The sequence below is a fragment of the Onychostruthus taczanowskii genome, unplaced genomic scaffold (genome assembly GCF_017590055.1).
Source record: "Onychostruthus taczanowskii isolate IOZ18803 unplaced genomic scaffold, ASM1759005v1 scaffold19, whole genome shotgun sequence".
In the NCBI taxonomy this organism is placed as follows: domain Eukaryota; kingdom Metazoa; phylum Chordata; class Aves; order Passeriformes; family Passeridae; genus Onychostruthus; species Onychostruthus taczanowskii.
The window spans coordinates 6,620,272-6,635,699 of NW_024499128.1; the positions used below are offsets into that span (position 1 = coordinate 6,620,272).

The 15,428-nt window shown below is 39.6% G+C and overlaps 1 protein-coding gene across 1 annotated transcript; it reads left to right on the forward strand.

Annotated features, from left to right (window-relative positions):
• Positions 1-2,871: 2,871 nt before the first annotated feature.
• LOC121334547 (putative short-chain dehydrogenase/reductase family 42E member 2) lies at positions 2,872-12,349 on the forward strand. The gene is made up of 11 exons (XM_041401799.1): positions 2,872-3,102; positions 5,162-5,257; positions 6,031-6,091; positions 7,846-7,964; positions 8,316-8,391; positions 8,798-8,880; positions 9,393-9,530; positions 10,613-10,678; positions 11,475-11,538; positions 11,869-11,942; positions 12,146-12,349. The coding sequence occupies exons 1-11, from the start codon at positions 2,872-2,874 to the stop codon at positions 12,347-12,349; spliced, it is 1,212 nt and encodes a 403-aa protein (XP_041257733.1).
• Positions 12,350-15,428: the final 3,079 nt, after the last annotated feature.

Below are 15,428 nucleotides of genomic sequence, written 5' to 3' on the forward strand. Positions count from 1 at the left end.
TTTAGACACACCCATTTAAAAATGTTGGCTTTGATTTCTCATTGTTTAACTTGCAAAAGCATATGTTTTAAAAGTGCTTTAAAATCTTAGGACAGAGGACATATATAACTATTAATAATTTCATTAATTCATCATTCATTTGAAACACATTATTTAACAGGACATCACCTTTTCCTGTTCTGTTATGCACAAGGTAGTTTATTACCTTATTACCTTCATATTCATCTTGGAAGCCAGAGAACAACCCATGTGCCTATTTTCCTGTTCTGTTAAGCACAAGGTAGTTTATTACCTTCATATTCATCTTGGAAGCCAGAGAACAACCCATGTGCCTACAATTAAGCCTCTCTGCAAATGCAAAATTGGGTTGGGGATGGAGATATAAAAGTCAGAATGAAAGTGCTGAGTAGCACTGCCAAACAGGATTTTTGTTCCTTCTCTAGCAGCTTATCTACAGAATGATGGTACCAATGGTTTATTTGTGCTGTGCAGTGTCTTACACTTTTACCAGGTTTGTGAGAGCTACCATCCTGTTAAGAATGGTCTGATGTGGAGAATTTTTAATTTTTTTTCCTGAAAAGGAACGTAAATTATGTACCAATTAAGCCCTGCCCTTTTTTGACTCCCAGCCAAGCACCAGCTACAAAGGAGCAGGAAGAGCAAAAGGCCTGAGCACACGGGAACTCCTCTGCCTGCCTGAGAGCACCGGATGCCCTTGAGTCACGAATTGTCCAGCACAGAGACATCTCACCCTCCCACCTGCACAGGAAGGCCTGGGAGAGCTCTGACAGCAGGATTCTACCAAGGGTACTTACTACTTCTTTAGCTGTTTTTAAAAACCTGATGTGTTTGACTGTAACTTTTTATGGGATGTAATTAGAACATTTCTGATCTTTGAAATGACAGTAGGGGAGCTAAGAGCAACTCACACCACATGTGCTGCATGAGATGTGACTGTGCTCATCATGCAGAATACATTAATAAATAAGAATAGCTCCTATAAATTCAGAGAACAAAGCAAGTTACTGCTTCTGAAAAGAAGCATTTTCAAAAAGAAAATAGAAAATTAGAAAACAATTTTCTAAATCCATGAAGAAGATTAATACACTAATGCTATTAGTGCTTTTAAGAAAGAGATTTCTAGAAAACTTTAAACTTTTTTATGCAACATCCAGCTTGCTAAAACCTTAAGGAGGTATTAATGAGAAATATTCAAATATATACCATTTCTCAAATGTCTTTTTATAATATATGTGATAAGCTTGACTTGACTTCTCCTTACAGTTTATGAAAAGATGCTTTTTCTCAGAAGGCAAAAGAATTTTATGTTGCTTAAGACTCCTGCACAGCATACTCTAGAGATACAAATTTATGTTTCCTTGCTTGAACAGGACAGCATACTTGTTTTAGTTGTATTATGTTAATTCTAATTTAAATTTTGTTTGGAAACATGAATTATTTTTCATTTTTGAAGTGTCAGGATGTTTTTCAACATAAGGAGCTTGTGTTTTACACTGTTATGCCACTCAGTTTACTGAGCTGAGTGAGCTGACATTGGTGTTAAAACCATGTAACAGCATAGAGAGTATGGTCCTTTCCTGTGTCTGAAATCTACAACCCAACATATAAAATAAGAAGAATATCACAAATAAAAGTATAAAATACTAAGTAGGCAATGGCTAATGTAGTCCATAATTTTGTGTGCTGTGGCTGCATTTTGTGTTGTTTTCTAGAATTTTTTTGTCACCTGGAAGTGACAGAGCTGCCAGCTCCCAGCCCTGCCCTGTTTCTGCCTGGGCTCTGCTGCAGCCCGGTGTAAATGGCTGAGAGCAAACTGTACTGAACTGTGAGGCTCCTCTCGTATGAGGAGCTCTCCAACTGTGAGAAAACCAACACAATCTGCAGAGATTGGGTCCATGTTCCTGTACTAGACTGCAAGCACCCCATTTGGTTCCCACTTTGTGGTGACATGACTGATTGCAGATTTCTTCTGGATTTTTGTTTGGAGTGTAAGAGCCTAGATCCCAATGAGCAAAGGCCAAGCATGGAATCAGGACAACAGGGGCTCTCTGTGTGGGAAAATTAAATTTTGTGATGCCAAGTGATTAATGTTGAATAAATTGATTTGCAATACAGAGTAAGCTGTACAGATGGGTAACTCCCATGCAGTTGTTATCTTAGAATGATGTTCTAATCAGTTTTCCCAACTAGATGAACCCACAGGGCAGACAGCTTATCTCTTCTGCCCCTTGTTGGTTTGGCTGTCTATGAATGCCCTACTAAGAACAATATGGTCAAAAGTTAGTGACAACTGGACAGAAAAAGCAATATATTTAATATATAACCAGAAAAACTTAAAATGGTAACAAATTTTTATCATTGCTAAAGACCCAAATGTGAAATAAAGTTGATTTTAGAACTAGAATGAATTTTTTCTTATATTGCTTATCTACTGTCTTGGTTTGTTTTCCTGACTAGTAGGATAACATCCATTTGGCATTAATATATCAGAAGTTAATGAGCTTTCAAGGATAAAATGTTTGATTAAACCAAGTGTTAAAAAAATATCATCACAGCTGTTAAGGTTAGGTAATTATAGTGGCTCTAAAATCCTGTAATTTCTCTTCATTTCTATATTATATGAAATTTAGGGATATGAGGAAAATTCTAATCTTGGAATATAAAAGTATTCAGACTTATTAAACATTATACATAGAAAACCCATCACCAAAATTACGAATTTATACATTTTAAACATACTAAGATAATAAAACTAGTATGGGAGCATTGTAATGTGAAAGTAATTGAAATTACCCAGACCTCAAAGCATTATGCAGGAATTTTCAAGAGATTTTCTCTGTTGCAGTCGTGATGCCAGAGGGATCCGCGGAAGAGCTCCAGAGCAGCCCACCCTGCGAGAGCCAAGTGACAGAGGCTGCTGGGCTGCTGGCTCCCAGGAGCAGCAGGACAATGGTGACAGGAGGTGGAGGCTACCTGGGGTACCATCTGGGATGTGCCCTTGTTAGCTCGGGAATTGCTGTTGTGCTGTTTGATCTTCGGAAACCTAAATGGGAAATTCCACACGGAGCAGATTTTTTCAAGGTATGTTGGAGTTCCATGTCTGATGCTCATTACCAAGGCTTCCTCTTAAGGACCTTTGATTAAAACATTTATGGAAAAGCCTTTCAGGACAAGAAGAAGCTGTGGTGAAAGGTCCTTGCATGCATAAGTACCTGATTAAGGGATGGCAAACAGGGTCCCAGGGTCTCCAGTGTCACCAGTGATGCTCTGCTGGGAGGTGCCATTCAGTGCCCAGGGGAAACTGAACAATGAAGGGACAAAGGTTCCTGCTCAGGGGAATTTTTCAAGTAAAAAGGTGAGAGCCAAGACAGGACAATAACAGGAATCACAATGCCAAACTACTGCCATGCAGAGAATGATTGAGGAAACTGGGATTTCTGGGATTTCCAGGCTGGGAAAGAGGTGACTCAGGACTGGGAGGGCTCTACAGGCTGTGAGTGGCATTGTCCACTGTCCTTCCAGTACAAGAAGGAAGGGCCATCAGGAATGAGGAGTCAGTTCAGTACAAACAAAAGGATGTGGCTTTTCGTGCAGTGAGTAAAAGACATGGACCAAGCCTCAAGAAAAATTTACCTCCATTGGAAACTGCTGAATAGATAAATTAAATTAGGTTCAAGAAATCTTCTGAATGAAAATGCTTCAAGACTAGAAGAGCATTCTGGAGAAAGCTCCACATTTGCTTGCCATGTTCATGCTCTTCCTGCAGCACCCATGTATGAGCACTGATCTTTTTGATTTTGAACAATTCAAGGAAGTACTGTGTCTAAAAAAAGGAGGAACACAAGAGGTCTCCAGCATTTGACAGCTCACTGCCATGTGTGGAGGACACATTCCTGAGTTCCTCTCACAGCTGCTCCAGGTGCTCAGGTTTGGGCTCTGGGGGCACTTTCTGGCTGCTCCTGTCATGTCACACAAATTCTGGCTAGACCCAGGGTATTGCTCAGCTGGTCTCTTCTGAGCATTCCCTGTAAGAGCGTTTGCCACCCCCGCTGGAACTGGGAAGCTGATGGCAGGACCTTGGTCCTGCGGGCTGACATTGTGATGCCTGGTTTTCTCCTTTGGGGCAGGTGGAAGGGCAGCAGAGGGGATAAATGATTCTGGGGAGAGCAGAATACCAGGCTAAGTAGAACTTGTCTGACCCAGGATGTTTTTAAATTCAGTTTCATAAACAACTTTTACAGAATATGGAAGAGGGATAAAGTATTATTGAAGAACTACTCAAACACCATAAGTTTGATTTGTTAATGCTATAAGTCTACATAATTTAATTTAAGTTTGTGGACTGATGGCAATTTACATCTTCTAAAGGGGACTCGAGCTTCTCACAAATTATCTTCTAGAACAGAGTTTTTTAATAAATCAATTTAGAAAGAATAAATATTACAAAGTGTAAGAGAGTTACCTGGAAATTGAACTATGGAGTCCTAGTAAATGAATAAGTGACTTCAGAGGGTTGAGCCTTGAGCAGTGATTTGAAGATGGCTAATATTGTTTATACTGGTTATCTCCTGTAGCATTGCAGTGAGGGTGGGAGGTGTAAGTCAACTGTATTTGTGAAATACTTTGGCAACCTTAGGAGAAAAAAATTGAGAGTTAAAAAGACTGGTTAGATTAGCTCAATATTATTCTATCAATTATTCTATGTTATTCTATCCATTTCATTGCAGGAAATAATATAATATCTAATATTTTGAAATATTTGGTGATTCCAAGGCAGACAGCTGAACCCTTCCTGCTGTGATTTATTGTCCCTGGGGCTGCATTCTGCAGCCCTCGAGCACTTGCTGCTCCCATTCAAGTCAAACAAGTTTTGCCAGCCTGGAGGCTGCAGGACTAAGTGTGAAAATATGCATTATAATTAAAGCCAACAAGAGTCATCTTTCTTTGTTTTGCAACAAAATACTGGCAAAATTCTTAGTCATTGCTTTTTCTGCCTGCTCATAATATTTAATTGTTGTTAAATACTGTAAAGACAGACCAGAATACCTTTAGATTTTCCATACTAGCCATAGTGAATACAGTTCTATAGAGAATGTAGGAGCTCTACCTGTCAAAAATCCATTCTTTTCTCGTTTTACAGGGTGATGTGAGGGATTATGAAGCAGTGTTCAAAGCATGTGAAGGGGTTGACTGTGTTTTCCATGTAGCTGCATGTGGCATGTCAGGATTGGAACAAGCAAGTACCATTTTCTTAAAGTTTTCTTTGGCTATTTTTGAGAAGGAAAAATCTGTCTGCTTGTAACAATGAATGCAATTTTATAATATTTATGTCAGAAGTTGTTATAAAGGCCAAGTCATCCATACAGGAAATAAGGGAGGTATTCTTTAAATAATAAAGTCAAAGTGTGAAAGAAATGTACTACAAAATATTCTAGAAAAATGAGATCATAGTTTAAAGATCTTGGATAGGAAGGTGTAGCCTTTTTCTCTGATCTGAAGAAGAGTGACAGCATTGATCTAAAACTAATACTGATGCATTTTCTTCTTGTGAACTCAGTCATGAGGAAACAGACCACAATCAATATGTTATGCTGAATTACAATGATAGTCACAGAAGGTGTTATCAAAAAATCATGAACCTACTAATTTATTTCTAGGAACAGGACAGATTGCCACTGGAACAAGAACTTGTGAAAGCTTTCAGGGAGCATAACCCCTGCCTGTAATTCTTGTTTCTGTATCATGGATTGTCTGGAGTGTGACAAAATATTGAAGTATCATTATTTCCTTTTAGATGCACTTTATCTTTCATTTTTCAACTTTCTTTGCTCATATACTGAACAAGACAGTAAAACTGAGAACTGTCAGAAATCACTGTATGTCAAACAGACAGAACTGTAACATGTATCACAAAAAGAGCTCGGCTATTCTAGATCTGGCAGTTGTAACCATCATATGGTAAATGTGACTTGTTTGATTAATTCAATCTTGTGCAAATTCTATTTCTAGCTTCAAAAGAAAGATCAGATTGAATCCATAAATGTTGGAGGCACAAAAATAATAATTGATGGTAGGTACCTAGATTTTCTTTCTCTGCATCAGAGCCAAATCATGAATTAAAAAACTTTCTAACTGGATGTTTCCTGTGGAGATCAGACAGTAAAATGAGGCTCTTCTCTGCCTCCTGTCAGAGTATGATGTAAACCTGAGTATGCAGGTCCCATTAAAGCTGGTAGATTTGCCACTGGTTTGAAATGGGGATAGATTTTCAACCTGGACTTCATTCCTTGGCAGTCCAACTAAAGCTCTCCTCCATGTACTGGTTATTTTTGCCTTTACTCTGTGTAATGGAGAAGTGTTATCCTCTTTCCTCATAGAAATAACATGAGAGCTATTGTACTGTTTGTTGTGTCATAAACATCTGGTAACAGGCACCACACGTGTAAGTATATTTAGCTATTATTTTATCACATTAATACAGAAAACTTTCCATCCTTTCTGCTTACTGTGATCCCTTTTTATTATATACAGATTCTTAATTACTGTCTCTGGAAGATGCCAGTAGATCTCTTTCAGTATATTAAATTCCAGAAAGAACGTTTCCTGAGTGTACTGTAAATACCAAAGCTACCTTCTCTTTGTTTTTCCCTCAAAAAACAAGTGAGAAAAAAAAAGGCAGTAAAATGGCAAAACCAGCTTTTATTTAGACTAATTTTCATTCTGCCTGTGTGTTATTACTGAAAAAAAAAATGCAGAAATGGAATAGTAGGCAAAAAAATCTCTAAACTAGTTAGAAGGAAGAGTTGCCACATATTGCCTTCTTCCTTCCCCAACCTCCAAACCCACAGAAACATGTCATGTCAAATTTCCATAGGCTCCCAGCAAACCAAGACACTGGGAGGAGCATGAACCTGCTCATCTACATTGTAATCATACACCTTATTACTGTATTTTTTCCCAAATATTTACAACAATAAACATTTCTTATTTTCAAAATGAGCCAATGAACCAGCAGGACAGACTGCTCTGTAAATTCTAAAAATTCCTGAGTTTGCATTTTAATTCTCTTCAACTTTAGAAATATTGTTAAATGAGAAGGAAATTTACATTATTCAAGTTTGCAATGACAGACATGCAGCAGAATTTAGCTAGATGTCTTAGCTACACAGGACTGGAATCCATAATTAAGTCTTTGTTTTGCAAATAACATTAATTTCGTTTGTATTTAAAGCACGGCTGATTATACACTAGCAGAGCATGTTTTCCTGTTAACACATCATTTGTCACTGTGAACAGACTGAGACAAAGGCAGTGGTGTGGCACGTGGGCAGAGCTGGCCCCTGCTCCTGTGTGTTCCATCAAAGTGGGGTGCAAGAGGCAGCTCATGGAACCCTCCTCAGTGGCCTTGGAGTGGCTGCTCCCCACAGCACTGCCCCAAGGGCTGGACCACAACAAATGTTCTTACTCATCTCCTTTGTATTCAGTTTGTAAAATGAACATATTTTAAGAAAGGTTTCTCAAGGGGGAATTTCCCCCCACTGAGATAATTCCTCTACCCTGACTGCAATCCAGTGATGTGATAGTTACAGGTACATCATCATGAAACAGTTGGTGACTACAATGTGTAATATTCACATATTCGATGAAAAATTCCAGCTGAATGGAAGATAGTATTATATTAAATGATAAGGTAACATTAAAATTAAAGTATTACCTTTTCTTCTATAATTGTAATGTTTGTTTTCAAAAACAAAATCTGCCAGTTCAGCTATTTCTCCCTCTTTATTTTTGTTTTAAAATAATTTATTTTGTGTATCACTGTAGTCTGCAAACAAAGAAATATCCCTAGACTGATATATACCAGTACAGTGAATGTGGTGTTTGGAGGGAATCCTATTGAAGAAGGAGATGAAGAAACTGTACCATATTTTCCACTGGAAAAGGTACTTTGTCCATGGGATGGTGTGGCATTTACTGTGCTCCAAAGGGTACATTGTGTAAAGGCTGTTGTGAGAGTAAAAGCTGTTTTACTGTGGATGTTCTCAGTACATTCAGCATAAAAAGTGAGCTAAGTAAATACAAATGGACTTAAATTCACTCTGAAGCTAAACTTGAGCCACTGAAGTCTAAGTATTTTTTTGTCATAAACAAACTATATATTTATTAAATCTTACTAATATAGTATATAGATATCACAGCTGATATCTGTGAGCTGGCTAGATTGAAATGTTGTCAGTCATACAATAAGGTTGCCTTTACAGATTCAATAATTATCTTATTCTGCTTCCTTATAGCAATTTAATCATTATTCCAGAACCAAGGCAATTGCAGACCAAATGGTTCTTGCTGCTAATGGAACTTTACTCAAAGGTACATATAAAGCATTTGGGGCTTTTCTATCATTAGGAGTGCTAATGGGCATTCCTTTCTCTAGTTGCTCATTCATCAATAGTATACTTTAACTGAAATAAGGATTTATTTGTTTCTATTCCTTTCTTCAGTGGATAATTAGCTGTTCTGATAATACCAATTTGTAAGCACTGTCCAATGGGTTCTTCTTGTAATCCCAAGAAGGTTTTCAGGCTGCTAGGCTCAGGTCTGTCACGACTACTGAATTCAATCTCACACAAAAATAAAATCAAGTTCCCAGGAAGCCGAACCACTCAGAATGGTCAAAATGAGCCTTAATTTTGACAGTGTAAAATTCAGCCAATGTGTGTCAGCCCTTTGCTGCTGTCACAGCTGTCTGACAGTCACCTGTTGCTCTCTCTCCAAGGAGGGGACAAGCTCCACACGTGTGTGCTTCGCCCGCCGGGCATCTATGGACCAGAAGAGCAGCGGCACCTGCCTCGAGTAGCCGTATGTGTTTTGTAGTCAGCTCTGGAGGACACCACAAGTAGTTGTAAGGGCATAACACAAGCGGTAGTACCTTGATTGCAGTTCTTAACCATTCCTGCAGGAATGTGCTGAAAGCCTGGGGACAGGGGATGTGGTGCAGGGTAACAAATAGCAGGAAAGCAGCACTGCGGGCCAGGACCAAGCTGGGCTTCTCAGTGAAAAGTGGAAGGCTGAAATGCCATGGTAAAAGAACTAGGTTTGCAACCCTATCATTTAATGGAAATTGTCTTTTAAATATGCACTTTACTTTCTGCCGAAAAATATAATGTCACTATATTTTGCCACTGCCTATCAGTGCAACCATCTTTCATTTCCAAAACCACCCACTAGTTGGGGTTTCTCTTGTGACAGGTTTCTTGTGCTGTAATTGCACACAAATACAGCAAATTCCAAGTATTTGGGTTGAGCCAAAATCATATTATCATGCATAATAAAGGAATAATGTAGTTATCTCGTGTTTTCTGTTTCTACAGATAAATATCCAGCGGAGACTTTTTAACTTCAAGTTTGGGAATCACAAAGTTCAGATGAACTGGGTTCACATAGGAAATCTAGTGCAAGCTCATTTACTGGCTGCTGAGGCTCTCACCTCTGAGAAGGGCTATGTAGCTGTAAGTAAACAATATAATCACTACTAGCTTGAGTTCTCAAACAGGCTTAATTTTTGATGTTTTGAGATCAAAGAGTGTCCAAAAAGTCATATGCTAAATTCTCTAAAATGGTGTGTAGCTCCAGAGGCACACAGACAGTGCAAATGCAAATACATTTCGCTCATATTTTGAGGATGTTTTTGTTTGGTTTGAAAATACATAATTTCCTGGGTTACTGGAGGAAACTGTATTTTTAACTAGCTTAATATATCATTAATTCACCACTACACAAATCTATATATCCTGTTATTCTCTTGAAATAGGTTCTGACCTAGATGCATAAAATTTAGAGCAACCATTCTGAGGCATTCCAGTTTAATTTTCAGAGCTGAAAATTCCAAAAAGAGATTGGACAATTTTAATGGACAATTTTTAAATGTTTTTCTTTTTGTTCTGTTGTTCACAATTGCAAGACCAACCTGAGGACTGTGAAGCATTACAGAACTGACAATATTACAGCAGCTGCTTCATTCACAGTTCCTGAAGGTCCCAGATTCATTTAGATTGGTAGGAACATACAGACAACAGGTACTGACACAGGGGAACACCTCTCCATGTGTTCTCAATTAGTTCAGCACCTGGAAGCCACGCAGCTGTTTTAGATTGATGCCATTCCCAGAGTCCCAGGTTTGCTTGGGTGCTCAGGTGCTCCTGGCACTCAGAGCTGGGCAAACTCCTCATCCAGAGCACAGCTGGAACTCGACCTCAGAGCTGTGTTTGTTAAATGCCATCAGTGCTGCCCCTTCTGCTGGACTCACAAAGGTCATTCTGTGCCCAGCACATCATGAAGAACATAATGCTCCAACAGCTGGGCTACTACATGGGGAAACTGAGCTCTGATCTACACTGCACCATGGTTAATCATCATGAGCCCTGCCACCACTGTGGGGTTACCACAGTGAAGCCCAGTGAAGGCAGTTTCCTCTGTGTACAGACACCTTGTGCAGGCTCACAAAATCATGACAGGTAGGTAGATATGGGAGAGACAGAAAATGCCATCCTGTGCACAGTTTTGTCACTGTTTTTCTCTGCTTCTTTACCAGAGTGGCCAGGCTTATTACATCCATGATGGTGAAAATGTCATCTTCTCTGAGTGGATTGTGCCTTTGGTAGGTACTGCACAGCCTTGCAGCTCCTAGCACCGTGTGGGCACAAGTCCTGTCACTGACTGACACACCAGACCAACTAAATTAAGTTCAGTGCACAGAAATTACTGAATTACTTAACATTAAACTCAGTCCTGTTTTCCCTGCATATCCCAAAGTTCCACTGGTGTTAAGAGAAGTTTTGGATATGTGTAACTGTGGAGTTTGGCCTTATTGCTTTGAGAGGATTTAGGTGGGAGGTCCAGAACCTGCTGCAGGACAGAGCACTTCATGAAGCAAACCCACAAGCTCTGCCACTGGCATCTGGCAGGACTCTCACAGCCACTGCTTATCCCTTTGTCCTGGCATCAGCTGCAGCACAGAGGGGAAGCCCAGTGAAAATCTTATCTTAGAAGCTAAAAAGAAACAGCACTGTATTTTCAGAAATATCGGGCTGGGATTCTAGGAGCATGCCAAAGTTTTGATCCTGCAATGCCAGCACAGGAAATGACTGCAGCAGAAAACTGGGCCTGTATTGAACTGTAGTTCAGTATTCCAGTCTGGGTCACTTCCCCCTTGGAAATGGCTTTTGCTCCCCTTTACTGTCCAATTGCAGATGAAGGGTGAAAGGTGGGCACCAAAGAATGAGTGGTGGGCTTCAATTACATTTCTTACTACCTGTATTGACAGGAAGATGAGCTGGAAAAAAAAGTTTAGATACAAGTTTTATCAAAAAGATTTTTTTTTAATTTCATGCCTCAATGACATTTTCAACATTGTATAAGTTCTCTGTTATTCTTTCTTTTTATACCCTTTTTAGTTTGAAAAATTAGGCTACAGGAAACCTTGGATACATATTCCTGTTCTCCTGGCTCATATAGCAGGTAAAAAAAAATAAAATACATTCTTAATTATTGTGGGTTGTTTATTTTTGGGGTTTTTTTTTCCTATGAAGATACATAGTGGTTTTATAAAATGCAGGGGCCAAAATTGTAGGAATTATTTAAATTAACATTATTTTAATTGAGAATAATCACTTATGCCATGTGGTATTAATTATAGCAGATAAAGTTGAAAGGCTATTCATAAACTCATCATGTACTTTATAAATTAAACAGTGCCTTCTGCCAGTAGGAATTACAGGATGTATAATCTCAGCATTGTCTCAGTTTATTGTTAACCAGATGTCTCATTAAGTAATTTCTGTTTCACAGCCACAGTGATGGAATATTTGCACCTGATACTAAAGCCAGTTTTTAGCTTTACACCTTTCTTGACAAGGAATGAGGTAAATATATAAAAAAAAGATAATGTTTATATATTTCTGACTCACATTCTCATTAAGGACATGATATGCCCTTTGGATTGTCTGCATTGCAGCTCTGTTTTGTGTTCTGTTTCCATTGTAATATCATTGTTGATATATTTTCATCCAAGTTCCAGAAAATTGGATATTAAAGTCACTGCCATAACTGTCCTTTTGGCTTTTAGGTGTGGAATGTCACTGTAACTCACACTTTCCGAATAGACAAGGCACGAAATCAACTCGGTTACAAACCGAAGAAATTCTCATTTGCAGATTCTGTGGATCATTACCTAAAAACAAGACCTACCTGCCAAGAAGATCACACATTCCTTAAAATGGTGTTTGTTTTTGGCATTTTGTTAAGTTTGATCATTCTTTCTTTCTTCTAAAACCAAATAACAACTCACCTGTTCCAGAAAGCTTCATTTTGTTTCTGAGTATTAATTACCTGGTCATAGTACATTCCTCAGCCACTCTGGACTTTGTTATTCATATTACTATGATGACACCTCTCTGACCTCATTAAGAAAGAAAAACACCCAAACAAAAAACAACTAGAAAAGTGAAAACATAGGATGTATCAGGAAATGTTCTCCAAGAGCAACACAGTGTTATAGCAAAGGAGGTCACCACAAATGGGTGCAGGAATAGTTTAATGGCTCTTCATTAAGTGATGTTTCATGCTGGGAAGAATTTTCTAAAAATGATAATTTAGCAAGGTGAGGAGGTGGAAGAAGAGGAACTGTCACACAACAACAATGCTGTAACAATTCCAATAGCTCCAGTGAAGAAAAGGGTGACTAAACAACTCTTCTGATGAAGCCACGGCTACAGCTACTGTCAGTTAGCCTGAGGAATTACAGAGATATGTGAAACACTGGAAAAATATGGAAAGTAAATATTTATAAATAGTAGGTGATTAGAGGAGTGAAAATCATATTTATGTAAAATAGTTTTATTGTTCTGAAGCTTTGTAAAAATGTAATAAATATCATTATGTGTGTTTGTAAATCAAATAATATCCTTTCAATGCAATAATAAATAATAACTGAACCAAATAACTGAACCAAATAACTGAACCTTGTGTTTTTTAAGGAGCTTGTGGGAAGGTGGAGTTCAGCCAGCTGTAACTGGTCTCTGGAGTCACATTCTCCAAACCCTGTAGCACTGCTGGCACACACTGTGTGTTCAGGGAATTGCATTTTGGGGTGAGCAGAGAAGCCAAGCACCAAGACAAGAGTGAGAATCCAACCTCTCTCTTTTCCCCTTTCTTAAGTCTCACATCAGTTGCTTCTTGAGTGGATTGCACCATGTGAGCCACCTGTACTACAGGTACACACCAGATGTAGCCCAGACAAACCTTAAAGATGTTAGGAGTTCTTCCTTGGGATCCAGCTTTGCTCTGACCAGGGAGCAGCTGCTCCCTCTCTTGCACCCCACATGAATCAGGAGAGCTGGACTGGCCACAGTGGGTCATGGAAGGCAATGATGGAACAGCTCTGCCATCTGATTGTCTCCACTCTGTATTCATTTTGCCTTTTTCTTAGCATTTTACAGGATTTTTAAGACCAGTAAGTTTGTAGAGATTCTCTCACTCTACATCTATGGGATATGCAGGAGACCCAACAGCAATGCAGGTAAAAGACAATACACAGTGACACAGGAAAATGCATGAGCAACCACAATTACCACTGCAGCTTGTGTAAGCAAAGATTTGTTTTACTCTGTTTTTTGTTTTTTTCTCTTCACTAAACAAATAGTTCTGTGTGCAGTGAAAGCAGTAGAGTCTGCTTGATTATGGATTTGCCTTTGGAGATTGTCCTCGTCCATACAAAGTGAGCTCCCACTGTACATCTTCCTTTAGCAGGGGCACTGCTCAGCCCTGTCTCCTATTCCTGGCAATTGACAGGAAGCTTAAAGAAGCTCTGTATATAAGAGACCCTTATCCAGGTTTGATTAAAAGCAGTTAAATTCACAATTTATTACTACAGAGCTGCAGCTGAGCCAGCAAGTGCTGCAGGCAGGCAGTACCATGTAAGCCTTTACTCCCTAGAAATGCAGAATAGAAAACCACAAGAATAAAGTTATTTCCCAGTGACAGCATTTTAGCTGCATGCATACATTCAATTTGCTTCTAAATTAGTAATTTATAAATCTTTCATATCACTTTTACTGGACTAATAGCTCAGGATGCATCCTGGGTTACACCAACACTTTTCACAGGAGTGCAGGCTCTGACCTTGCTTGGATGCTTCTCAGTAAGGACTAACCAAGGATTTCACTGGCTTTGTGCTTTTAAGTCCCCATGGAGTCCCATCATTTCAGTCCTGTAATACCAAACCTCTGGTTTGTTGTTTTGGATAGGATGCTTTTTACATCACTTTTATAACAGCACTGATTAACAGCACTGATTAACAATAATTTGCTTAAGTACATTTATTTATTTTTCTTGCAAATGCAGTATTTGAGATTTTAAAACAATCCTCAGTACCAGTTGGGAATAGACAGCTCTCTTACTTCTGTGGGTCTTTACTGAGTCTCAGTTTAAGCTGGCTCTTGTTTGGGCTTAAGTACATTTATTTATCTTTCTTGCAGATGCAGTATTTGAGATTTTAAACCAATCCTCAGTACCAGCTCTCTTATTTCTGTGGGTCTTTACTGAGTCTCAGTTTAAGCTGGCTCTTGTTTGAGTTACTCCTATTCCAACATAACTGCAATGTGTCTTTAAGTGATTAAAATTTAATATGAACATTCAGACCTAGTACAGCTGTAACAAAAGAGGTAAACGTGTTCAAAGCTTAACTTTTGCCTGGAATGGGTAACTGAAATTCTGCAGCTCCTGACCCTTTTCACACCCTCCCTGGCTCAAATGACCACAGGGAGGCTCAGGTGGAAAGGGACCTTAGTGCATAATTGCTTATTTGTGCCTGTTTCCTGTTTAGGAGCTCCTGCTGTTTTGCAGGTGTCTCAGAAGTTCTGCATCTCTATGAGCCATGTCCTGCCACCGACTGTCCAACCAGTAGGCAGGAGGTGGTGGTTTTTTTCCTGAACAACCTGTTCAACAGGTACCTCAGTGTGACCAGAGCCCTCACTACTGCCAGGATGCTTTTGTGCAGCAGCCACATCTGTGTGAAGACACTCGGAGGTAAGAACCACCGTAAGATGCTCTGGATCCCAGGGATGCTCTGGCAACCCAGGAATATCGTGCCATGCCGTAGGATCCCCAGGATGCTGTGGGCTACATGGATGCCGTGTGATGAGCAGAATCCCAGGAAAGCTGTGCCATCCCAAAGATGCTGCCAGATGAGTGGGACCCAGGGGTTCTGTGGGAGCCTGGCATGCGGTGGGATACCAGAGACGCTGCGGGATGAGAGGGCGCCGGGGATGCTGCGGGACCCCGCTGCGGAGGCTGTTGCGGGGCCGGGCCGGGCCGGACGCCCCCGGCTCCCGCGGCCGCTGCCCGCGCCC

Excerpts from the sequence above, each read along its gene's own strand:
- LOC121334547 (XM_041401799.1), top strand. The coding sequence starts at position 2,872 with ATGCCAGAGGGATCCGCGGAAGAGCTCCAGAGCAGCCCACCCTGCGAG. Across the intron at positions 5,258-6,030 it reads GCATGTCAGGATTGGAACAA|CTTCAAAAGAAAGATCAGAT; the intron begins GCAAGTACCATT and ends TTCTATTTCTAG. Across the intron at positions 7,965-8,315 it reads CATATTTTCCACTGGAAAAG|CAATTTAATCATTATTCCAG; the intron begins GTACTTTGTCCA and ends GCTTCCTTATAG.